This window comes from Tachyglossus aculeatus, chromosome X5 (assembly GCF_015852505.1).
Source record: "Tachyglossus aculeatus isolate mTacAcu1 chromosome X5, mTacAcu1.pri, whole genome shotgun sequence".
In the NCBI taxonomy this organism is placed as follows: Eukaryota; Metazoa; Chordata; class Mammalia; order Monotremata; family Tachyglossidae; genus Tachyglossus; species Tachyglossus aculeatus.
Window position 1 is genome coordinate 1,620,353 of NC_052097.1, and position 24,318 is coordinate 1,644,670.

Genomic DNA, 24,318 nt, shown 5'->3' on the forward strand with positions numbered 1-24,318 from the left:
CAACTCTGCCTGGGGAGGACCAGAGGGGAGGTTTAATAATAATGATGGTATTTGTTTAGCTCTTACTACGTGCCAAACACTGTTCTAAGCGCCGGATCGCGACCCCCCTCCTCGGCCTCTTAATAATTCTGCTTTTAACCGCATACTGTGTGCCAGGCACTGTGCTAAACGCTGGGGTGGATACAAGCAAATTGGGCTGGGCCCAGTCCCTGTCATTCATTCATTCATTCATTCAGTCATATTTATTGAGCACTTACTGTGTGCAAAGCACTGTACTAAGCACTTGGGAAGTACAGTTCGGCAACAGATACAGTCCCTACCCAACAACTGGCCCACAGTCTCTCGAGGGGGTCACAGTCTCTTCCCCCACTCTCCACCCCCTGGGTCCCGGGGGTCCCACGTGCAGGGGGGGGCGCATCCTCCAGTCGCCCAGTCCACCCGGATGGTGGTGAGACCCGGGTCTCGCCTGGGGAAGAGTCACCCATGGCCACCCACTTCGGGATTCAGCCCTGCTCCCAGCAACTTCTTGTCGGCAGAGGTGTCGTCCACCAGCTCTCTTGTGCCCTCCAGGCACATAGAACAGTGTTCTGCACACAGAAAGCGCTCAGCAAACACCACGGATTGATTAACGCTGAAAGCCCGTCTCCTCCAAGAGGCCTTCCCAGACTAAGCCCCCCTTCTCATCTCCCACTCCCTTCTTAGTCGCCCTGATTTGCCCCCCTTTGCTCTTCCCCCGCTCTCCCTGCTCCACAGCACTTATGTCTATATCTGCAATTTTATTTATTTAAATTGATGTCTGTTTATTTGTATTGGTGTCTGTCTCCCCCCGCTCTAGACTGAGCTCATTATGGGCAGGGATTGTCCCTCTTTATTGCTGTATAGTATTTTTCCAAGCTCTTAGTACAGTGCTGTGCACCCAGTAAGTGCTTAATAAATATGACTGAATAAATGAATGACCACATTCCCCTCCACCCCCATTGGGCATGGGACAGAAGTTTGGACCCTCCTCAACAAAACCCCTTCCTGCTTTCTTAAACAGCATCTCCCTGCCATACACCTCTGACTGTAAGCCTCTTGAGGTCAGGGATCATGTGTATCAACTGTGTTGTATTCGACTCTCCCAGGCGCTTTGTACAGTGCTCTGCACACAGGAAGCACTCAATAAAAATTATGATTTTTTTAAGTGCTTGCTTACTTACTAAGAGAAGCAGCGTGGCTCAGTGGAAAGAGCCCGGGCTTTGGAGTCAGAGGTCATGGGTTCAAATCCCGGCTCCGCCACTTGTCAGCTGGGTGACTTTGGGCAAGTCACCTCACTTCTCTGGGCCTCAGTTCCCTCATCTGTAAAATGGGGGTGAAGACGGGGAGCCCCCCGTGGGACACCCTGATCACCTTGTAACCTCCTCAGCGCTTAGAACAGTGCTTTGCACGTAGTAAGCGCTTAACAAATACCATCATTATTATTATTACTAAATACTATTCTAAGCGCTGGGGTAGATATAAGATAATCAGGTAGGACACAGTCCCTGTCCCAAAAGGGGCTCACAATCATAATCCCCGTTTTACAGATGAGATAACTGAGGTACTGAGAAGTTAAAAGTGACTTGCCCAAGGTCACACAGCAGTCAGGTGGCGGAGCCGGGATTCTAACCCAGGACCTCCGGCTCCCAGGCCTGCGGTCTTTCCACGAGGCCACGCTGCTTCTACGGTAAATTTTACTGAAGGATGGATTCCAGTGGTTTCCTTTATAATCAGGATTCACCTGTTCGCCAGAAGTGACATACATTGTGAGTCTAATCCAGAATGCCTCAAGAAATGGAGTGCGTGGATTTGCCATTTGATTTCCAAACTCCATTAGACAGGGGTGCAAGTGTGACAACTTGTAATCGTTGACTGCTGACCCTACATTACAGTGTTAAGATTATCATCCTCCCGATGTTTGTGGTGGATCAGATTCTTTGAGGATATCATGAAATTAAATGTACCTGCTTTGGCAGCAGGTCTTTTCCATTAATGTTAAACCTTCTCACAACTGTTCATTCGTTCAGTAATATTTATTGAGTGCTTATTGTGTGCAGAGCACTGTACTAAGTGCTTGGGGGAGTACAGTTCAACAATCAACACACAATTCCCTGCCCACAATGAGCTTACTGTCTGGGGCGGGGGGCAGGAGACATCAATACACATAAATAAGTTACAGATATGTTTATAAGTGCTGTGGGCCTAGGAGAGGGGGAGAACAAGTTTGAAGGGATAAAATGTGCCTATCTTCTGAAAAACAACAAATTAAATGAACTTAAAAGATATGAAATCCAAGTTTGCCCTTTGGTGGCCAAACCTAATGACTTACCAGGTGTCCATCAGCAGTTTACACACATCGAAGTATTGGACAAAGAACTTAGGAACTTAGGTTGGTTTGGGCTTGTCCCTTTACATATGTGTGATACAAGTCTTTAAAAGTTGGTCTCTTCCCATTTTTTATTGACAGATGAAAATGAAGTTGAAAGACCAGAGGAAGAAAATGCCAGGTTGGTTTAACTGATGATTTGACCCTGAAATATCTGACTATATTGATGTATGCATGTCTTCCCTCCCAAACCTTGTCCTCTCCCTGACTTTCCCATCTCTGTTGACGGCACTACCATCCTTCGCGTCTCACAAGCCCGCAACCTTGGTGTCATCCTCGACTCCGCTCTCTCATTCACCCCTCACATCCAAGCCGTCACCAAAACCTGCCGGTCTCAGCTCCGCAACATTGCCAAGATCCGCCCTTTCCTGTCCATCCAAACCGCTACCCTGCTAATTCAAGCTCTCATCCTATCCCGTCTGGACTACTGCACTAGCCTTCTCTCTGATCTCCCATCCTCGTGTCTCTCTCCACTTCAATCCATACTTCATGCTGCTGCCCGGATTATCTTTGTCCAGAAACGCTCTGGACATATTACTCCCCTCCTCAAAAACCTCCAATGGCTACCGATCAACCTGCGCATCAAGCAGAAACTCCTCACCCTGGGCTTCAAGGCTCTCCATCACCTCGCCCTCTCCTACCTCACCTCCCTTCTCTCCTTCTACTGCCCAGCCCGCACCCTCCGCTCCTCCACCACTAATCTCCTCACTGTACCTCGCTCTCGCCTGTCCCGCCATCGACCCCCGGCCCACGTCATCCCCCGGGCCTGGAATGCCCTCCCTCTGCCCATCCGCCGCGCTAGCTCTCTTCCTCCCTTCAAGGCCCTGCTGAGAGCTCACCTCCTCCAGGAGGCCTTCCCAGACTGAGCCCCTTCTTTCCTCTCCCCCTCGTCCCCCTCTCCATCCCCCCGTCTTACCTCCTTCCCTTCCCCACAGCACCTGTATATATGTATATATGGTTGTACATATTTATTACTCTATTTATTTATTTATTTTACTTGTACATTTCTATCCTACTTATTTTATTTTGTTGGTATGTTTGGTTTTGTTCTCTGTCTCCCCCTTTTAGACTGTGAGCCCACTGTTGGGTAGGGACTGTCTCTATGTGATGCCAATTTGTACTTCCCAAGCGCTTAGTACAGTGCTCTGCACATAGTAAGCGCTCAATAAATACGATTGATTGATTGATTGATTGATATGCACCTATAGTCCGTCTATATTTAGAGATTTACTGTACCATTTAAGCACTTTACTCAGCTTCCTACCCACTGTACCTTCTTTTCTGTTCACAAATGACTTTGTGTCTGTTCCCGCTGCTCTTTAAGGACAGGGTTTGTGTCTTCTAACTGTTGTAGAAGATTAGTGATTAGTGCTCTGCCCACAGTGGGGACTCAGTAAATACTATTGATTGGTGATGGTGCTGAATTTGAGGTGGATTTCCCGCACGATTGCAGTGGTGTTCAGGGTTGTGGAGATGATCTTTGAGTGAGATTCATGGCTGGCTGGGTGGCATACATCCTTGCCAAGGTTACACAAAACTTGAAATTGAATGAACTTAGGTCATTTATAAGCTTAATTTTAGCTTCAGGACTCACTCATGAAAAATGGGCAGGCTTTCTAGTGGGTTCTCTGGTAGAGATTTAAATATCCTCAGAAGGTTTCTTCTGCCAGTGATATGTCAAGATTATTTGTGGCGTGGACTGTAACGACCTTTCACTGCTTTTTACTCTTCAAATGCTAAATATATTAAATTAGTGGGATTATAGGACTTATGTGTATATATATATATATATATATATATATACACACACACACATAAGTCCTATAATCATAGACTTTGCTTAGGTCCTGAACTTTGTAAAAGTCTTTTTAATCCTTGAAACTATCAAAAGTCTGTCAACCAATCAGCATTAATAGAGTGCCTTCTGAGCGCTAAACACTGTACTAAGCATATGCTTTTACCTAAAAATTTATAGCTTTGCTATAATTAGTCTGCTAGGGTGAAAGTTTTTATACCCGTCCCAGAAATGACATATCTGTCGTATTAGAAAAACGTTTTACTTCAGGGAGGGGCGTATGAAGACAGTACTTTAAAAAACAAAACGTGAGATTTCAGTCTGCACTTTGTGAGTATAGTCCAGCAGGGTCCAGCACAGTAGGTTGGTTGGTATGGCATAGAGTGGAACGGTTATTCAGAGTTTCTGCCTCCTCAGTAGGTGAGGCGGGGAGGACTCCTCTTTACGTCTAGCAATGCTTCCACACTAATAAAATGGAAGTATTGACCTCTGTGTAGTTAGTGGTAGCTATTTTGAGAATATAGTATACGTACTATGCAGTGTTATCGTGATGGTCTCATATTTCATCGTGTTCTCTGCAAGTTGGAACAACTAATGATTAAGAAAGATGCTGAAGTAGAGCCGTAACTCAACCACTGACTCTGAAGTGCAATACAGTTCATACTTCTGTGCCAGTGTGATCCATTCAGCACTGAAAGAAAACTGCAAAGTCAGACTCAATTGTGTTAATACTATTGTCTTATTGTCCCAGTTATTAGACTGTTAAAATTTTCAACTTCCCTCCGTTTGAAAACTGCAGGAGGTTGAGACTTTTAATCCAGTTTAGTGGTTATTCCCCCTTGTCGCCCCCCCCCCGTTCGTACCAACCAGGACCTTCCTGGACCCGAGGAGCTTCAGTGTGACATGTAGTGGAGTTCAAACCACACCTCTGATCATCAAATGTATATATGTTTGTACATATTTATTACTCTATTTTACTTGTACATATCTATTCTATTTATTTTATTTTGTTAGTACGTTTGGTTTTGTTCTCTGTCTCCCCCTTTTAGACTGTGAGCCCACTGTTGGGTAGGGACTGTCTCTATATGTTGCCGGCTTGTACTTCCCAAGCGCTTAGTACAGTGCTCTGCACATAGTAAGCACTCAATAAATACGATTGATGATGATGATGATCAAAGTTACGGTGGAAACTTTTTACGTAGTTTTACCAGCGTGCAAGAGAGTGACACATACACAGACACACTCACTCCACCCAAAGGGTCCAATACCAGTCTATGGTCAAAGGAGCCCGTTCTACCAATGCTTCTTTCTGTTTCCAAGTGCTGCTCTTTTGCTGCCTTTTGCCTTCTGCCTGCCTCCCAGCTGCCTCCTCGTGCCCTGGTGTGATTCAAAAGGAGCGCGGGAGCGCGCCTTTTATCTGCCTTAGGCATCACAGCTGGGGCTCTACTTGACAGTTATTGATCGGTCCAGGCCTGTTACTGAGAGAGAAGGCCCATGCCTCCCCCCATGCTCCACCCCCATAGGCCCACATTCACCTGCCTCAGGTAGAGCCCATCAGTGCCTTCACCAGTCTTCCTTCCTTCTTCTTCACGGTCTCACAAACAGTCACTAACAAGGCAGCTTGTTGTGGGCTCACCACACCCCTTAAACTCGATGTTCAGAAGAGAGATAGTCTCCACATAGGCATGTACTATAACTCTACTGTTCATTCCTTTTTATTCTTCACCGTGCACTAAATAGATTAAAAGAGTGCCGTGATGTTCTTCGGTCCTATCATCATAGACTTTGCTTAGGTCCAGAAGTGTGTTTAATCCGAGAAATGATCAAAATACTATCAATGACGTTAAGATAGATTTTCAGGAGAGAAAGATTCCGCTTAAAAAGCGCTCGTCTATCTCCTGGAAACCTATCTAGATTACAAGACTTTTGCTATCCACCTATCACGGGCATCACTGTCAGATTTCCTCTGCTTTTTGTCTTTAATCCCTAGTAAGTCGTAGATTGTAAGTGGTATTTGATGAAAAGATGACAAGAGCTCAAAGAAGGAAGTTCCCCAGTTTTCCTTTGTGAAGCATTCCAGTTTACACCGCATTTAGACGTTGACTTGAAAAGTATCTGGAAGCATCAACTGTGCATTTGTATCTGACATGCTCTGCAACCATAGAGGTATACACAACTGGCGAGAGATTCTCTGCTACCTAGTGACTTGTATCCTAAAACAAGAGAAATATTACCTAGAGTCAGGTTGCTCTCCCGCTGTCTAGTCAGAAGTAACAATGTTCTTAGAGGGAAGGAAATCGCTAGGATCTGATTTTCTGGTTTTCCCTTTGCATACTTTTTTTTTTGAAAGTGAAGTAAAATGGAGCTCTTCGAAATACTGTTCTGGACTTGGTTATGGGCAGGAAACGTAGCTACTTAATTCTTTTGTATTGTAATCTCCCAAGCGCTTAGTACAGTGCTCTGCACATAGTAAGCACTCAGTAAATATCGTTGATTGAATGAGTGATTGACTCTTGACTTTACTTCTGTCTATTCAGAAAGCCCTTAAATTGTCAATCCAGACGGTCCTTTTTTTAAGATGAGCACGATCTAACTGAAAAAGAAAGATCCTTCCTGATCTGCAGGTTACTTGATCGGGGTCTGTTTCATCAGTGAATATATTGACAACTCCCAGGTATTTTGTAGAGATTTGTGGAGTATGGATTAGATCGCCTGGTTCTAAGGACCCAGATTGGTGTGTGCACTGTGAGAACTGAATAAATACTTACAGTTTGACATATGTGACCTCTTTTCAAATTCTTTTGAGGTAAAGCACTTTACAACTTTTGTGTAATATTTTTAATTCTAAGTTTTTGTGGGTGAAAAGGAGAAGTCACAATCTAAGCTGGCTCTGATGTTCAATTTTAATATCAGTTGTATTCATTAACCAACATGGTTTTTTATATTTGAGAAAAATTTCACGTACGTGGCATTTCAAATTTATACTGAAATAATCAGTTTTATCATTTGACGTAATCGGAAACTAGAAAAGCAGTGTAGGATAGTCAATACAGCACAGGACCACGAGTCAGGACACCTGGGCTGTAATCCTGGCTCTACAACTTTCCTGCTTGGTGATCTGAGGCAAGTCACTTTACCTCTGTGCCTCTGTTTCCTTATCTGAAAGATGAGGATGAATTGTCTGTTCTACTTCACCTTATACTGGGCCTCACGTGGAACAGGGACTGTGTCTGGTCTGATTTAATTGTATCTACCCCAACACTTAGAACAGTGCGTGGTACATAGTAAGCATTTAGTGAGTACCTCAGTTATTACTAATTCAACTGCTTTTAAATTTCAGGAAGTCGGCAGATTTTTATTTTTGTGTATTGAATTCTTCAATGGAAATGAATTAGTTTTAATTGCTAATCCCGGCATAAGGTAATAACTGCCTTTCTTTTTGTTGTTTGTTGTTCTAAGTGCTAATCCACCCCCTGGAATTGAAGAGGAAACTGCAGAAAATGGCATATCAAAAACGGTAAACCTTGCAGTTATCCACTGATAAACCTGTCATTTTAACGTGATCTTTTGAGGAGATTTTTCGCTGCAGAATAAAAAAGGAAATGTTCTTGTGTGGTCCGGAAAGTGAACGTCCTCGTATAGCGTAGGGATTATGTGTATGCCTATGGTTGAAGCCAATAGGCGTCTGTTTGATGCAGAGGAAATCGGGCCACCATTGGGAGTTTTTCAGGAGTGAAGGGATGTTTTTTGAAGTACTGTTTAGTCAGTTGAGTGTAGGAGAGACTGAAGAGAGGTTGAAGGCAGGGAGGAGACCAATGCTGTCATTCAAGCAGGAGGTGGTAAGAGCTTAAAAGTCACTTCTGAGCTGCACAAATTTTCACTTCTGATCTGATGACACTGTATCTACACTATTGTTTGGCACAGAGTCAGTACTTAACAAATACCACGATATTATGATTATGATTATCATTGTTATTTTCCTTCCCAGTGCCTCCCAGCATGGCCTAGTTGGATGAAGCACAGGCCTGGGGGTCAGAAGGACCTGGGTTCTAATCCCAGCTTAACTTCTTAACTTCTGTGCCTCAGTCAGCTCATCCGTAAAACGGGCAGTAAGATTGTGAGCCCCGCATGGGACATGGACTGCGTCCGACCTGTTAGCCTGTAGCTGCCCCACTGCTTAGTACAGTGCTTGGCACGTAGCGAGCACTCAACGAATACCATTAATAAAACACTCAAATCAAGACTCGATTTCCAAGGCTATTCTACTGTGATTGTTGTTAAACAGTGATGTCATTGTAACACGTTTTCCCATTCTTATGTATTTATGTTGTAGAAGGTGACAGAGACCGAAGATGACAGTGACAGTGACAGCGATGATGATGAGGACGACGTTCACGTCACCATCGGAGACATTAAAACTGGAGCCCCGCAGTATGGGTAAGCGGTTTTCAATTGTCTAGGCTTTAAAAAGGTTGTTCAAGGATAAAGTTGATTGAGTAAGCCTGAACCTTATCAGATAGTTGCATCCTTGGAATGTACAGGCCAGTGCTTTGGAACTTCATTTTAGGAGCTTCTTTTCAGTCAGTGGTATTTACTGAGTGCTTACTTTGTGCAGAGCACCGTACTAAGCGCTTGGGAAAGTGCAGTGAAACAGAACTTTAGGCAAGTCACTTCACTTCTCTGGGCCTCAGTTCCTCAAATGGGGATTAAGATTGTGAGCCCCATGTGGGGCTAGGGCTCTTTCTAACCCGATTTGTTTGTATCTACCCCAATGCTTAGTACAGTGCCTGGTGCACAGTAAGTGCTTAAATACCACAGTTGTTATCTGGATATGATTCAAAAACCTCACAGTAGCGCAAATAAAATGTCTCCCACTTGACCAGACTGAACAGACAGCATGGGGGCCTAATGGTAAATCCGTGGGAGCCAAGATAATAATTATGGCGTTTAAGTGCTTACTATGTGCCGAGCACTGTCCTAAACGCAGAGGTAGATAACAAGATAATCAGGTCCCACACTGGGCTTCCCGTCCAAATAGGGAGAACAGGTGTGGACCCCCCATTTTGCAGATGAGGAAAATGAGGTTCAGAGAAATTGAGGGACTCACCCTAGGTGACAAAGCAGGCAAGGGTCAGAGCCAGGATTAGAACCCAGGTCCTCTGTCTCCCGGTCCCATGCTCTATCCACTAGGCCGTACTGCTTCCTTTGATTCTCCACATCCCATGTAAAAGCCACACCAGGTCAGACCCGTGGTGTCTCCGATGCTGTGCGCTGCCTGGGGAGTGAGTGGCGGAACACTCCAAGGACCCTGTTGAGGCCATTGCCCCAACATTCAACCGCATCGTTGGGCCATCTGCCCCTCTAATCCATAAACTGGAAAATTGTTCCTCATATGGAAGAGTTTTGAAGGCATTTATTACTTCTGTGTTCAGAAAGTGGCTGTGTCAAGGGTGGCTCGATGTTCCTCCTACTCTGTCCTAACCCTGACTTTTTGGGAGAGGACATTAGCATCGGAATGATATCTATCATGCTCTCACTGCCTTGCCAGGGAAAGTTCTGTTGCTTTTAGATGCTGCTTAAAGCATATATATGAAAGCCATGTGGATGCCAGAAACAGGCAACATGAAACTTGCTTCCTCATTCTTTTTCTCCTCTCAAGGTTGGTAGATAATGTTTTTCATTTTTCCTTTGGGAACAAAGACAAAAAAAATTCTCCCCAGTTCCGGCTCTTGGGAAGCAACGTGGCCTAGTGGAAAGGCCCGGAAATCAGAGGAGTTGGGTTCTAATCCTCTCTGCCCCTTGCTTGCTGTGCGACCTTGGGCGAGTCACTTAACTTCTGTGCTTCAGTTCCCTCAGCTGCAAAATGGGAATTTAGTGCCTGTCCTCCCTTCTACTTACACTGCGAGACCCAGGTGGGGCCTGATTATCTTTTAACTACCCCACTGCCCAGTCCAGTGCATGGCACATGGAGACTGCTGTTAATTATTAATATTATTATTACTAAACGTGCTTGCAACCTGAAACTGCCATAAGAAAAGCAGTTTCCAGAGCAATATTTGAAAATAACCTGAACCCTGCTTCTGGATTCAGGGCAGTGGTGTTAAAAGTTTGGCTGAAATTAGCCAAATGTTCTTCCTTCGTTCATGCACTTTTTTTTAACATAGTGTTGGCAACCTCTTCTGGCATTGGTAATTGCCTTTATTGTGATCATTTTGCAAACTGTCTCCTGATAAAGGGGAAGAAAATGGAAACGTATAAGCACTTAGTGTATTTTGCTCAATACCTTTGACCAAGCTGTTCAACTTTCTTTTTTTTTTTTTTTTTTTTAGGAGCTATGGGACAGCACCTGTAAATCTCAATATCAAGGCTGGGGGGCGAGTTTATGGAGCTGCTGGTAAGACTTGCTCATTTAGTTTACTTTAGAAAACAGTACCCAAAATATGGTTATTTGAATGGGTAGACAAGCAGTCACAAATTTTTTTGGGAACCATTTTAAGGCAGAATTTTGGAGGAGGTAATGCAATTTTTATTTTACTCACATTTGAAATTATTAGGCAGCCTTGACAGTTTTGTATGTCCATTAACTCCTCAGCCCCAGGTATTCAGAGTTCAAACCCATAACTCATGTTTTATAATTTCATGTGGATTTCTAGCCTTGCATTGAAAACAGTTTCTAGAGATAATAGCAGCAGTGGCAGGGCATATCTAAGCCGATGAAGTCCATGAAAGCATTCAGGTTTCCATTTCCCGTGGTTCATAATTTTTACATGTGATGACTGGGTAACTGATTGTAGTAAATAATTTTGATCGGCTGAGTTAGAGCCGGAGGTGCCTTAGATTCATCTGGACCAGTTCCCTGCCTGCAGTTAAGAAAATGATTAAGTCAGCGTGGACAGTGGACTCTCTATCTCCCCTGAGCCAGACCAAAAGAACAGGAATATTGACTCTGGAGTCCAAGACTCGATTCCTCTAGTGTGAGTCTGAAGCCTCTGGGCGCCAATAATTCAAGGCACAGAAGCTGCCTCATTCTCTCCACAAAAGCTGAATAGTGTCCAGTGCGTTCTTGGCAAGATTGTAAGCTCATTTTGGGCAGGGAATGTACCTGCCAACCTTGTTGTAGTGTACTCTCCCAAGCACTTAATAAGTAAGCACTCAGTAAATAATAATAATGATAATAATGGTGTTTGTAAGCATTTACTGTGGGCTAGGCACTGTTCTAAGTGCTGGGGTAGATGTAAGATAATCAGGTTGGTTACAGTCCCTTTCCCACATGGGACTCACATTCTTCATCCTCATTTTAAGGATGAGGTAACTGAGGCACAGAGAAGTGAAGCGACTTGCCCAAGGTCACCCAGGTCCTTCTGACTCCCAAGCCCCTGCTCTGTCCATTAGACCACACTGCTTCTCATTGATTGATGCCTTGAGGTGACCCCAGCGACCTGAAGGACAGCTCTCAATCCGTGTCGTAACCTAAGAGACTGTGGGCAGTGTGTTTGCGCTTAAGTACCGGAAAACTCTGAACACTACTTAGTGTGTGCCCAAGTGGCCTCGGGCCTTTCACATCACCCAGGAGTTTTTGACTGAGAAAAATTGACTGAGCCGTAGTCCTCGTTTCAGGGGTGGAAGCCAAAGTGGGCTGAAATTCCTTGTGATGCATGCAAGTGGTATCATTTTTCGTAACTATCCACATTTAATTTGTGAATTTCCAATGCTTACTGCAGGAGGTTTTCACTGTAAAATGGACAGGTTCCACCCAGTACAAATCCTTAATTTCCTTCTTACAACTCTTTGGCAGGTGAGAATTCAGTTTTGTCTTCATCGGGCTGGCCTTGCCTTGGTGAATTTTACCATACATGACAGTCTGCTGTATCCAGAGAAAAGATTTTGGCATAAGTTCCTCCCGTTGGAACGGTCTGTGTATTTATTTGAAAAAAAAAAAAAAAAGAAAGCGGACTTTGTCCGAGGAAGAGAATTGTACCATTTGCAGTCAAGTTGCTTTTTGTGTTGAAAGATGAAACGTTTTGCTATGCCGAGGCAGATCGAACTGCCATTTCAGTGATGAGGATAGGGTCAGTGAGTTTAGCCTGTAATTGGCAGTTTTGCGAGGGGTCGTTCTGCCACTCGTGGGCCATTACAGACCTGCTGCAGGTTGATTTTAACTTCCAGCCCAGCCCCTGCCTCTCTTCCCCCACCTCCCTGATCGTTTCATTTATGGTTTGGGAAGTTCTGGACAGTCAAATGGCAGAGGTGGCCTATAGGCTAGAACCAAACAATCAGTAGAATTTGTTGAGCACTTACTGTGGGCAGAGCACTGTACTAAGCACTTGGGAGAGTTCAGCAGAAGAAATGATATGTTCCCTGCTCTCAAGGAACCTCTAAGCTCTAAGCTCGTTGTGGGCAGGGAATGTGTCTATTTATTGTTCTCTCCCAAGCGCGTAGTACGATGCTCCGCACGCAGTAAGCACTTAGTAAATCTGACTGACTGACCGACTAACTTAAAATCCCGAGAACCATTTCTCCTTTTTTGCAGACGTAGCTAAACTATCATTCTGTTATCTCTTTTCCCCACATAGGAACAAAAGTCAAAGGAGTAGACCTCGATGCACCCGGGAGCATTAACGGAGTTCCACTGTTGGAGGTAGATTTGGATTCTTTTGAGGATAAACCATGGCGAAAACCCGGTAAGATTATTGGTGGCCATTTTACAATGGGTGTTCGTCCCTTGTAATTAGAAAATGAAGTGGGGTGAAATATTGGTGCTTCTGACCTGACGCCCTCTTCTTGGCTGTGATGAGTTAAGTGTGGCCTGGAATAAGAAGGCCTGGGCAAATGGAGTTTGAATTCTGCCCTGATGATGGCCTGCTGAGATTTGGTGGGGGTCCACATTGGTGAAGGGAACATAGAAACGAGGGGGAATGCTGCAAAATTGTTTTGAATATGAGAAAGTGTTGTTAGAAATTTACAAAACAATCTAGGACTGCTTCTCTGCAGATAGAAATGCCCTTGGCCGAGTTTGTTACGGAAATAAGCGTGGTATATTTCAGTAAAAATTTGAGGCAGCCTTTCCGCAAGATGGGACGAGACCGTCGAGGCGAGGAAAGTTCCAAATCATTTCTAAATCGCCACGCTTCATCACCTCATAGGTTATGAAGACATTCATAGCCAGCAAGAAGCCAGGCATGTCCTTGCACCTTTAAAAGTGTGATTATTTAATTTTTCTTTTGGTAGGTGCCGATCTTTCTGATTATTTTAATTATGGGTTTAACGAGGACACCTGGAAAGCTTATTGTGAAAAACAAAAGAGGATTCGAATGGGACTTGAAGTCATACCGGTTACCTCAACTACGAATAAAATAACGGTAATTAGTAAATATTCTATAAAATTACTTTCTTCCCTCCCCTCCCCCGACCATGCCCCCACGAAGGTGGCATAGTAGCGTCACATGTTTTAGAATTCCTTCTGCTCCTCTGTTGATCAGTTTGTTTTCTCCCCTCCCTTGCAGTCTTTTTCTTTAATGTCCTTAGTTTTATATGTCACAGCCTAGTAGCAACTGGTTTGTAATTGTGTTAGTCTTAATGTGGCCCGTCAGTTCAAAATTGTGTGGTATCTTAATGGGGAATATGTTATTTAACTTAGGCCGAAGACTATACTATGGAAGTTACACCAGGTGCAGAGATCCAAGATGGCAGATACAATCTTTTTAAGGTGAATTTTAGTAAATTATCCTTGGTTGCTCTCATTTTCGTTCTTGAGTATGCTTCTCATACCACCACACGCAGACAAGGTTGAAGTGGAAGCTGCTCTATTTTTTTTTTTCCTAGCTTGCAGCTTCTTGGTGACTTACAAACTTGCTGGATTGTTGTTTTGTGTCATTCCGTTCTCCTCCCTCCCTCTCCCCCCGCCCCTTACTGCTGCAAGCACGTAAGTTGTTGGCCTGATTGTACTAACACATGCCAATGAAACTGCCCTTGCTTTATGTTGTGGATTTTTTTTTTTCAGTCCCAGCACATTTGCTCTTAAGAGATCAAACGCTCCATGCAGATGGGCTGGACAAGCTGTGAAGGCTGGGCCATGATCTCTCTCTAATTCTTAGAGTTGCAGCATTTTATTTTTGACACTTTGATGTGAACTCTGAAGCAAGGTGGCACCCTGTTTATTCCTGTACGTTTATGAGAGCTTCTCCTAATTGAGATAATGTCGGTATGCTGGATATCCACTCATCCGGTTATGTGTCTTTCAGAGAATGGCTTAAAGCATTGTGATTTGTCTCTTGCTTGTTATTTTATCATTTCCTTTGAAGGGGTAGGTTTTTTTTTTGTTGGTTTTTTTTTTTTGGTCAGTGCTTCTGGACACAGTTCTATCTTATAGCGCATTACTTAATGCTAATTTACTTGCTGTACACGGTAAGGAATGGGGTTCTTGTTCTTTCCTAAGACATTTGGAAATGGGTGGGTTATTGCTATCCCTTTGTAAATCGTTGCTAGGTTTTTTTTTTGCCTTTTTTTCCCCCTTCGGTGCTGTCTTTCTAATTAGATCCACCTTTCAGATGTCTGATCACATCTTCCAAGTCTCATTAGCAGGCAGATGGAAGAACGGATGAGTTGTTTTTAGTGGTGAAAAGCAAAGCAGTCATTGTATGGTTTCTTTTCTCGATCCCAAATAAGAACAGCCTCTGTTTGCATTCCTTCCTTCCTTCCTTCCTTTCACGGTAGGTCTTCAAACACAGGAGTTTGGTCTCCAATTTTAGGCAGCCATCTTGAGTCAATTGGGCACAGGGGTTGACTCTCTGCATGCTATTTTAAAGGGTGGTGGGTTTTTTTGTTTTGTTTTTGTTTGTTTTTGTTTTGGCCTAATGGGAGAGGGCTGTGGATGCATCAGGGCCACTGGAATTTAAAACTCTGAGAGGCTAAACCTAGTGAATTATTAGGCTGTGGTAAACTATAATTGATGAAGTTGTGAGTGTAGAGAGGAAAGTGTTCTCAGCCTTATTGGTTAATCCATTTTAGAAAATGATTTGAGAATAAAGGGACTTCAGTCCTTTCCATGCATTAGAAGAGCCCATTTTCTCCCAGCAAAGAATTAATGTTTAGAGGCAGTCGTGTTGCCTCTTCCTGCTCAAAATCAACTTGAATATCTGAACTAGCATTGGATTTTGGGATGCGTGAGGGTAGTGCTGCAGAAGAATGTTCAGAAAATCCTCAATAAAAATTTTGTTGACATTCACATTTTGGAGAAGAATTCTCTAAAAACATTTAGAGACTCATGAGCTGGAAGGAGCTGAAGTTCAAGTTTCTGGCTCCAAACAGGGCAGCACCTAAACTACCCAAGACCCAGATTTCCCAGCCTTCCTTGGCAGCTGTTTTTCAGCTCTTGATAAACCTATCAGCATGCTGTTCTGCGTCACTTAAATCTCTGTCATTGTAGCTTAAGGTTGCCCTTTTTTAGGAGGGGGCAAGGAGTGTGGGAGAGGTCTTCAGTGGAGTTAGAGACTAGCTAGTCCATATTCTTGTGATCGCTCTTTACTGGGTCGAACAGTGGAGTGAGTGACGAAGTCACCCATCGGCCAGACCCAACTCCTTTACTGATCTTTCCTCATGAGTCTTGTAATCCTATAATTATTTTTGTAACTATGCCATGGATCACCTCTAATTTCCTCCACATCTCCACCACTCCATCCAAACTGGGCCAAATGCTCTCATAAAGGCCCAGCCGGTGCTTCGTGTAAGAGCATTGTTACTTCCTGGTTCCTGCGTGCCTTCAGCAGCACATATAGTAAAGTTGGAATGATTCAGAGAAGATTAGCCTGACCCCTTTGCAAGAATGACGCGCAAATTGGTGAAGCGATCCATATTTTGTCCAGCGCTTAGAACAGTGTTTGGCGTGTAGTAAGGGCTTAACAAATACCATCATCGTCATCATTTTGTAAATATTCCCTGGCACTCAGCTGAGGTATGTGCAGCCATCATGCCTCATCTGAACTTGTGGTGTTTGTTTGTTTTTTGGTCCAGCATACTGTCCACGCTTACTTGATTTGAACGCATCCTAATTTGGAGCTTTTCTCTCAGCTTGTTAAGGTCACTTGGAATTCTCTTCCTTCCTGCCACAAAGTTGGCAGATCCCACCAACCGAGCATCCTCGACCTAAATAAATGTGCTCCCTCTATTTTTACTCATATCACCACCCAGTGAATTCTGGATTGTGCCCAACTCTATTGTGTTTTTCGCTCTCAGGCACTTTGTGCAGTGCTGTGCACAGAGTTAGTGCCCTGTAAATACCATGGTGGTGGTACAGAACGACATGGCTACGATACTGGCGGGCCCAAGACTGAATTGCTTATTCTACCTATGATTACACTTTGGGCTCTTCTGTGCTTGTGGGTTCTTTTGAGAGGCATGGTACCCCCAGCTGCACTTCACCCACGTGGCCTTCCACTCTCAGGAGGTCTCGTCATCAACCAGTAAAATTGGGACACCCACAAAGTGTGTGATCTTTAAATTGCCTATAGAAAATGAGGCCTCCACCCTTAAAGAGTTTATAATCTGGAGCTGTGGAGCTCCGTTATTTGGATGCTGCTTTCAAAAACAGGAAATTTAAGTAACTTTCCTCTTAGTGAGATTTTTCAGGTATTACATTTGAATGTGCCTGATTGTCTTAAAACCGTTTAGGAGTAGTAGCATTTATTGAGCGCCCTCTCGGTGAGGGGCACTATATTAGATGCTTGAGAAGTGCAGTCTGAAGTGGAGGCGCTTTCCCTGCCCACAGGGAACTTCCAGTCCAGCGGGAGACAACCATAAATCAATCGACGAATGGTATTTATTGAGCGCGTACTGTGTGCAGAGCACTATACTAAGTGCTTGGGAGAGATCAGTACGACAGAGTTTGGTAGACACGCTCTCTTCCCACAAGGAGCTTACAGTCCAGTTTTTTAAAAGTGCTATCCCAGCAGGTCTGGCAACCACAGCCCAGTAATCTTTGAGAGCTACTGATCTAAGCATTGTCAGATGTGTTGTTGTGTACACACATCTGGGCAGCTACATTCCTGAATACCCCTGCAGTCAGGAGCGCATGCACATGTCGAGACAGGCAGGAAATGGAAGCAAAGTGAATCTAATTGAGGGCTGGTTGTGGTGTTGATCTGTATTTTTCAGGTCTTTCAGAGAGAGAGGAGTAGGGTTTTAGGCCGGATGAGCCGTAGTCTCTCAGAAGGAAACCCCTTCTAGGTGTAGGGGGCTACTTGTGCCATGGTGGGCCAGGGACTCACTTTACACGGTGTGTGGCGAGGAAGTTTGACTGAGCTTGATGTGGCATATAGGGTGGAGGGGGAGACGAGGTGAGATGCAGCCTCGTCTGGTGGATAGAGCCCAGGCTTGGGATTTAGAAAGACCTGGGTTCTAGTCCTGGCTCCACCATGTGACTGCTCCGTGACCTTCAGCAAGTCGCTTCACTTCTCTGGGCCTCAGTTACCTCATCTGCAAAATGGTTTGGAATGAATTAGGCGTGATCCCACCTAATGTAGCCTGTACCCCGCAAAATGGGACATGGACTGTGTCCAACCTGATCCCCGTGCTTAGAACAGTGCCTGGCATATAGTAAGTGCATAACATATACCGTTTTAAAAAAAGTCAAGAAGGAGGAGACGACAGACAGATGTTGGGGGAATTTAGGAGTGGGGTGGAAGGAAGTGAAAGATGATTAGGTGGAGTTGGGATGAGAAATGGGAGGCATGAGACAAAAGGTCATTTTACAATCTCAGCTAGAAAGGGGCGACTTGACTTGGACTCTACAGTGAGTAGTGGAGGCCTGGGGCCAAACCACTTGGAGTGAGGGAAGGGTGATGGGCTGCAGGTTGAAAGTGGAGGCAGGAGCCATGGCCTCCCCACCAGGAGAGTGGGACCAGGTGCAGGAGGAGGCCAAAGGAGGGCTGGGCTCTGGGGATGCTGGCTCCATGGATGGGGGCTAACCTGATGGACTGCCTTTCAGAGGGCAAGTTTGCAGAAGGAGCTGTTTCTGGGAAGCAGGGAAGGAAGCTGAGAGGAAGGTGGTGGCAGGGAGCCTCTGTTGGGACTGAAAAAGAGGGAGATTGATTGGGATATCGGGGTTGAGGATGGGGGGGCGGGGGATATGTGTGTGGCGGGGGGGTTGTGCTAACAAAAAAGCCAGAGGGATGAGGGGCCGAAGGCTGCCGCACGCATCCCTTAGCCACAAGATACTGAGAATGCTGACTGTTTCCCTTGGGACATCTGTTTTCAGTGGACTATGCTAAGGGGAAGAGCAGGACAGCTGTTCTTAACTTCCCCTCCCTCCTGGCCCACTCTTTTTACTTGGCATAGAAATAGCGTCCGTATCACTGAGTAAAACTTGAGGGCTTTGGGCTGTTTACGTCAATTTAAAAACCTTGTATCGCTTAGCGATAGAATTAAACTCATTGCTTCCAGTGTTGACATGACTCATTTTACTGTTGGTTTTTGTTGTGCTTTTCTTTTTTTTTCCTTTAACAATTTTCTTCCGAAGCCAAAGAGAAAAAGACTTAAATTGAAATACCTGTTTAATCGAAGAGAATTTCCGACTTGAACTTTCGGCCATTAATCCAGATTGTTTGAAGTCTTATGTCACATATCTTTGAAACCACACGTGTCTTCCTGTCGATCCCCTTAAAAAACGCCGGTTACCAGTCTAACAAAGCTAGTTTCGCGTTCTGAAATATAGGCTTTTGTTAAAATATTTAAAATGAATTCCTACGTAAACAGGAGTCTGTTTGGATCGTGTTTTCTGTTAACTGATGTTACAATTAAAGTAGATGAGCTAATGAAGCAAAATTGTTTTGAAGGTTCAGCAGGGCAGAACTGGAAATGCAGAGAAGGAAGCAGTACTGCAGGCTGCCAAAGCTGAGTTTACATCTCCTCCCTCCCTATTCAAAACAGGACTCCCACCAAGCAGGTTAGTTGAGCCCCTGTCATTCAGTAAAGCCTCAGCCTTGCCATAACTGTGTAAGAGGTTTGCACCGGGTAAAGTGGGGGTCGTTCTGCAAAAAGTAGAAGCAGGACTGCCGTAGGGGCCCTGATTTCTTCCCTGCACTTCTTGTTTTCACAGCCAGCAGAATGGGATTCTCCAGGTTCGAGGACCGAATGGCTTAATTGTCCCCGGGTAATTGAGGGGGGTGGTCTCTCTCAGCGTTGCACCTGGAGAGTTTCCAGTACTCTACCAGTCTCGGCTACGGAAAGGAGAGTCAAGCAGAGGCCTAATCATTCCATTCCTAGCTTGGGCGGTGGCTAGCAAGCGGAAGGCAATCTGTTACAAGTCAAAACTCACCCATGCTGGGCAGCAGCGGCACGGGAGACAGTCGAGGGCGAAGACTCAGTTTTACTGCGCGGAAGGAGGCTATGAAAAGCAGCATTAAAATTACGCGTCTTGGGCTCAGATTAGATTTACTTGAGCTTCCTAGTTATACCTTTCTATTTCTAACAAGGTTATGGCCCTTGGTATAGATTCAAGGGCTTAGATTGTTTCTGCCAACTGATTACAGTTGCTGTGCTACTTAAGGAATCAAGGTAACGTAGATGCAGCCTTGTAGCAAAGGAAGTGGTGGCAGCAAACTAAACTCCTTCAACATTTCTTTTTGAGGACCCTGCTCAGTGACTTGCAAAAAAGACGTTCTGATAGTCGTCCTAACCTTTTTCCTGTCACTGGTCCATCTAGTAAAAGGTAAAAACGGGATGGAAAAGATTCAGGATCAGGCACTTGCTAAGAGAAAGACAGCTGCATCTGGATACTAGGTGTGCAAAAAAACAAAACCACTTCTGGATTTTTACCCAAAAAACTCTAAGGATCCACTACCAGAATGATTGCAGATGGAGAGCGGGATGTTCTAGGAGAGGCGTGTCCATGGTGTCGCTGTGGGTCGGAAATGACTTGACAGCATAAGACAAGACAAAATGAGCAGGGAGTTGTGGAATCACCTCTAGAAAGGAGGGTGTTGCCTGTCTGGAATGAATTAGGCATGATCCCACCTAATGTAGCCTGTACAGGATGAAACTGAATGTTGCTGGGAAGGGGAATCCCACTAGCCCAGTGGCTTCCAGAGAATTTATGATTTACAGATGCTTGAGTGGTTGAATGAGGACAGGAGAACGACAAGTTGCCACTGGACAAACGGGGCAGTTTGGGCATCGGATTTTGTCCTTTTGCTTGCCTCCTGAATGTCCGAGGAGTCCTGGCTGGCAGCCATTCCGGAAAGATGCAGTTCTAGAGCGGGAAAGGCCGAAATCCGACCAGTCTGTTGGACTGTGACACTCGTACCGAGTTTCCTGGAGCGTTGGTTCCACAGAAGCCCTGCCAGGTGTAAGTAGGCACCAGGCATCAGGTTGCTTGGGCAGATTTGGGCCAAACCGCCACCTTTTTCTATTGGAAAATGATCTTTCGAAAACGAGCTTGCCCCTTGGGTCCTGGGGAGAATGCCTGGGCTTGCTTCATCCCTCCGTGTCCCTCCTGGTGGTGCCCCATCCGTGGCGGGAGCGGGTCCAGGGCCGTGGTGGGCGTTTGCAGCGGTCCCGGTTCTCTCCAGACCAGAGGCCCCTGACTCTTCAGGGGCCACTTTGGAGACTTGTGCCCATTCCCGAGTGGGTGGGGTTGGACAGCTGCCCACCTGGGTGTTCATCCTTCCAGCATCCCCAGGGCCGGGCCAGAACTTAAGCGGATCTTCAGCGGGGAAGGAAACAATCAGCAAGGCATTATCTAGGCTGTGGGATTCGTTGCTTGTACTCGTTGACCTCACAGAGTCCTTTTTTCCAGCCTTGTGATTGTATAAGCCCCGTCCCCACCTCTCTCAGTTTTGCAGGGGAGCACCTTCCCACCTTTTAACATCCGAGTCAGAAGTCTTTACTCACCATCATTTTTTCATTGGGCTTTGATGTGCTCCCTTTCCCAGCTGGGGTGCACTCCTTTCCCTGCCTCTGTCGTTCTGATTCGGGCAGCAGGAGGTTAGTTCCTAGAAGAAGCACTTTGGAAATGTTTAGGAGAACGGGTGCTACTGAAAAGTGATTCAAATGAGCTGAGACTGTTTTCAAGAATCCTGACGTTAATGGAGAAGACGACCGTACTGGATTGACTCCCTTAAAATGAGTAAAAAAAATTTGTCATGGATAGTGATTATTCTAGGTGGTTTCCCCTCTTCGTGTGCGTGGTTCTCATGTGTGTCAGTGTGACTACACTCCACGCCACTTATCAAAGATGAGGGCAATGAGAAAATAGATGCATTTTGTCCTCTTTTGAGGCTCTCGCCTCGAAGTACTCTTTTTCACTTCCTTGATCTGGATTGTATTTTGTTCCATCCTGTCATTGAAAGAACTACGCACAGCCTCATCTCATTGCCCTTGGTTGGTCCTTAGGGAAGAATCTTTTCCAAGTCAGCCTTAAAACAACTCGAGGGAATGGTCTGGAGCTCTGGGAAGCACCTCGCTTTGCAAGTCACGGAGCTCAGTAGAGCGTTTCTGCCAGAATCAGACACTCTTTTGGGAGAAACAGGAGAACGGAAATGGCACTTTTCTCTCCGCCACAGGGCTGAGGCGGAGAACCGTGTCTCCGATCCATGGGCCAGTTCCCAGCCGTCATTGTAAATCTCTGTGCTTTCCTTTGCAGCCCACAGGTGGAGGGTTGGGTGTCCAGAATAGGTTTTTGCACAGGACTGCTGCTTGACATAGCGATTCCGTGTCTTTACCAAGGGAAATACTGGCAGCCTGACTTAGCAGTTGATGTCTCCAAGCTTACAGGAAACCTCTGGGCCAAGACTAACTGCCAAGCTAAGTGAAATCTGAGATTCGCTGAACGGGCAGATCCCAGTTTTTGGCTCTCCATTCTAAAGCTTTGCCCCTCCTTGGACTTGGAGAGGAACTCCACATATAAACAGTTTCTAGTATGTGTCTCATTTAGATGAAATTTATTTCGAAGGAAGTTGAAAATTGAGTGTTTAGAGAGTGGGCACCCTGAAGGAGCGGTAAAATCTGTCAGCAGGGTTTGGCTTTGTGCCTCGGACCCACAAGGGGGAAGATCCCCGCCCCAAAGGAGGGAAGGAGAGAGTTGTCGGGAAATTCGCGAGTAGATATTAAAATAATGCTATTAATTCACAAAAGCAAGGAAATCTTTCAGCCGCGGCACCTCCTCCCCGCCCATTTATCTTGGGCAGATCGAAGCCCAAAGTGAAGTTCTGCTCTTACGTCACTCAATTTCTGCATTCAGTATGATCCTGTGCTCCTCCCCTGAGGCTTGTAAAAAGAGCCCCCACTCCCACCCCTATGTATTTTAGATGAAATCTTGTATGCCAGACCAAAGTTAAAGGTGGGCAGCAGCAGCAGCGGTGTTAGTGTTTCCGCTAAAGGTTCTTCCAGGGCGTCAAGAGCTGTGTTTCGGAAGGGACAGGACCGTGCAGAAAGCTTCAAGGAAGAGAATAGAACAGTTGAGGAGTGAGAGAAATCAAAAGCGACAGAAGTAGAGGTACAAGAAAAGATCTAGAAAATTTACCTCAGCAAAATCAGCACCTGTTCTCGGGCTCAGGCAAGCACTGCCTTCAGAAAAGCCAGTCATGTAATGGGAAAGGGCAGAAGGGCCGAATCGCCTGACCTAAGGTAAGATGACAACCAAACGATATTGGTAAGTTCCTCACTCTGAGGATTGGGACCATTGGTTGTCTTAATAGTAATAATAATAATGATGGCATTTATTAAGAGCTTACTATGTGCAAAGCACTGTTCTAAGCTCCGGGGAGGTTACAAGGTGATCAGGTTGTCCCACAGGGGGCTCACAGTCGTCATCCCCATTTTACAGGTGAGGTAACTGAGGCCCAGAGAAATTAAGTGACTTGCCCAAAGTCACACAGCTGACAATTGGCGGAGGCCAATACTTGCTTTAATAGTAATAATAATGATGGTATTTGTTTAGCGCTATGTGCAAAGCACTGTTCTAAGCGCTGGGGGGATACAAGGTGATCAGGTTGTCCCACGGGGGGCTCACAGTCTTAATCCCCATTTTCCAGGTGAGGGAACTGAGGCACAGAGAAGTTAAGTGACTTGCCCAAAGTCACACAGCTGACAATTGGCAGAGCCGGGATTTGAACCCATGACCTCTGACTTCAAAGCCCGGGCTCTTTCCACTGAGCCACGGAGAACAGTGGATCCGTTGTTGGGTAGGGACCGTCTGTATATGTTGCCGGCTTGTACTTCCCAAGCACTTAGTACAGTGCTCTGCACACAGTAAGCACTCAGTAAGTGCGATTGAATGAATGAATGGATCATGCTCAGGGTGGCCTCACGTCTGTTTCACCTTGATATTTCAACACCTATATATCCTTAGGCTAAAGAGAGGTACAAGAGTCTGAAAATGGACATTTTTTGCTCCAGGCAAAAGCCTTTTTAATAGAACCCTCTAGTGTTTTCCCTGCAAGGGCTGAAAGTCATTTCACTTCATTAGTCCCGATCGACTGGTAACCCTTTCCAGTAGATGGGAATCTCTTCTGCAGGGGTTTCTGCTCAGGTGCATTTGGAAATGGCACCTTTCTTCTCGTTCCATGTTGTGGTTCATTTTCAAGATTTTCTCGGTGTCCTTTGCTTTTTTTTCTTTCTCTTTTCTCCTTGAAAATCCCTCTCCCCTCATTTGGGGTGTCAGGGCTCTCTGAGCTGTTGGCCTGGATCTCCTTCCTCAGGCCTAGGGTTCCTTAAGGATTCAGCCCCAATGGCTACCCTCCTCTTCTTGTCCCTTTCAGCCTTGAAGTTCGATTTTTGAACAGTGAAATTAAGAGCTGTCCCTCCAATCGGCACCCTAAGAACTGAAATGAAGGCATAGTATTTCAAAAAATATTTTTATGGGCTCTTCGGGTGGCTTTCTTGTGAGGGGGGCACAGGGATTATTTCCCTGTTCCTGGACTTTTGTTGGCGAGTTAGGCTTCATCTAGTTTGGTGGAAAAGCTGGGGTGAAGAAACCAAGCTCGAGACTGGTATTGGCTTGGCTGGGTTTATTCCAAAGGCCTTGGATCGGCATTGTCCAGTTTAACGGCAGGCTCTTACGGGAGGTTAGTTTTAGGTACTTGACTGAAGCAGGTACTTTAGGTACTTAGAGAAGCAGCGTGGCTCA

General features: G+C 45.3%; 1 protein-coding gene and 1 non-coding gene across 2 annotated transcripts in view; both read left to right on the forward strand.

Moving 5' to 3' along the window:
- The window catches only part of FIP1L1 (factor interacting with PAPOLA and CPSF1), a 62,017-nt gene that overhangs the window by 6,910 nt on the left and 30,789 nt on the right, over positions 1-24,318 (forward strand). Inside the window, 8 exon segments of the mRNA XM_038769119.1 lie at positions 2,486-2,525; positions 7,659-7,716; positions 8,533-8,636; positions 10,529-10,593; positions 12,773-12,880; positions 13,428-13,558; positions 13,837-13,905; positions 19,028-19,137. Coding sequence (XP_038625047.1) covers positions 2,486-2,525; positions 7,659-7,716; positions 8,533-8,636; positions 10,529-10,593; positions 12,773-12,880; positions 13,428-13,558; positions 13,837-13,905; positions 19,028-19,137 — 685 coding nt within the window.
- Positions 15,952-16,055, forward strand: LOC119947740. The gene has a single exon (XR_005456539.1). It is a non-coding gene; the product is annotated as a U6 spliceosomal RNA (small nuclear RNA).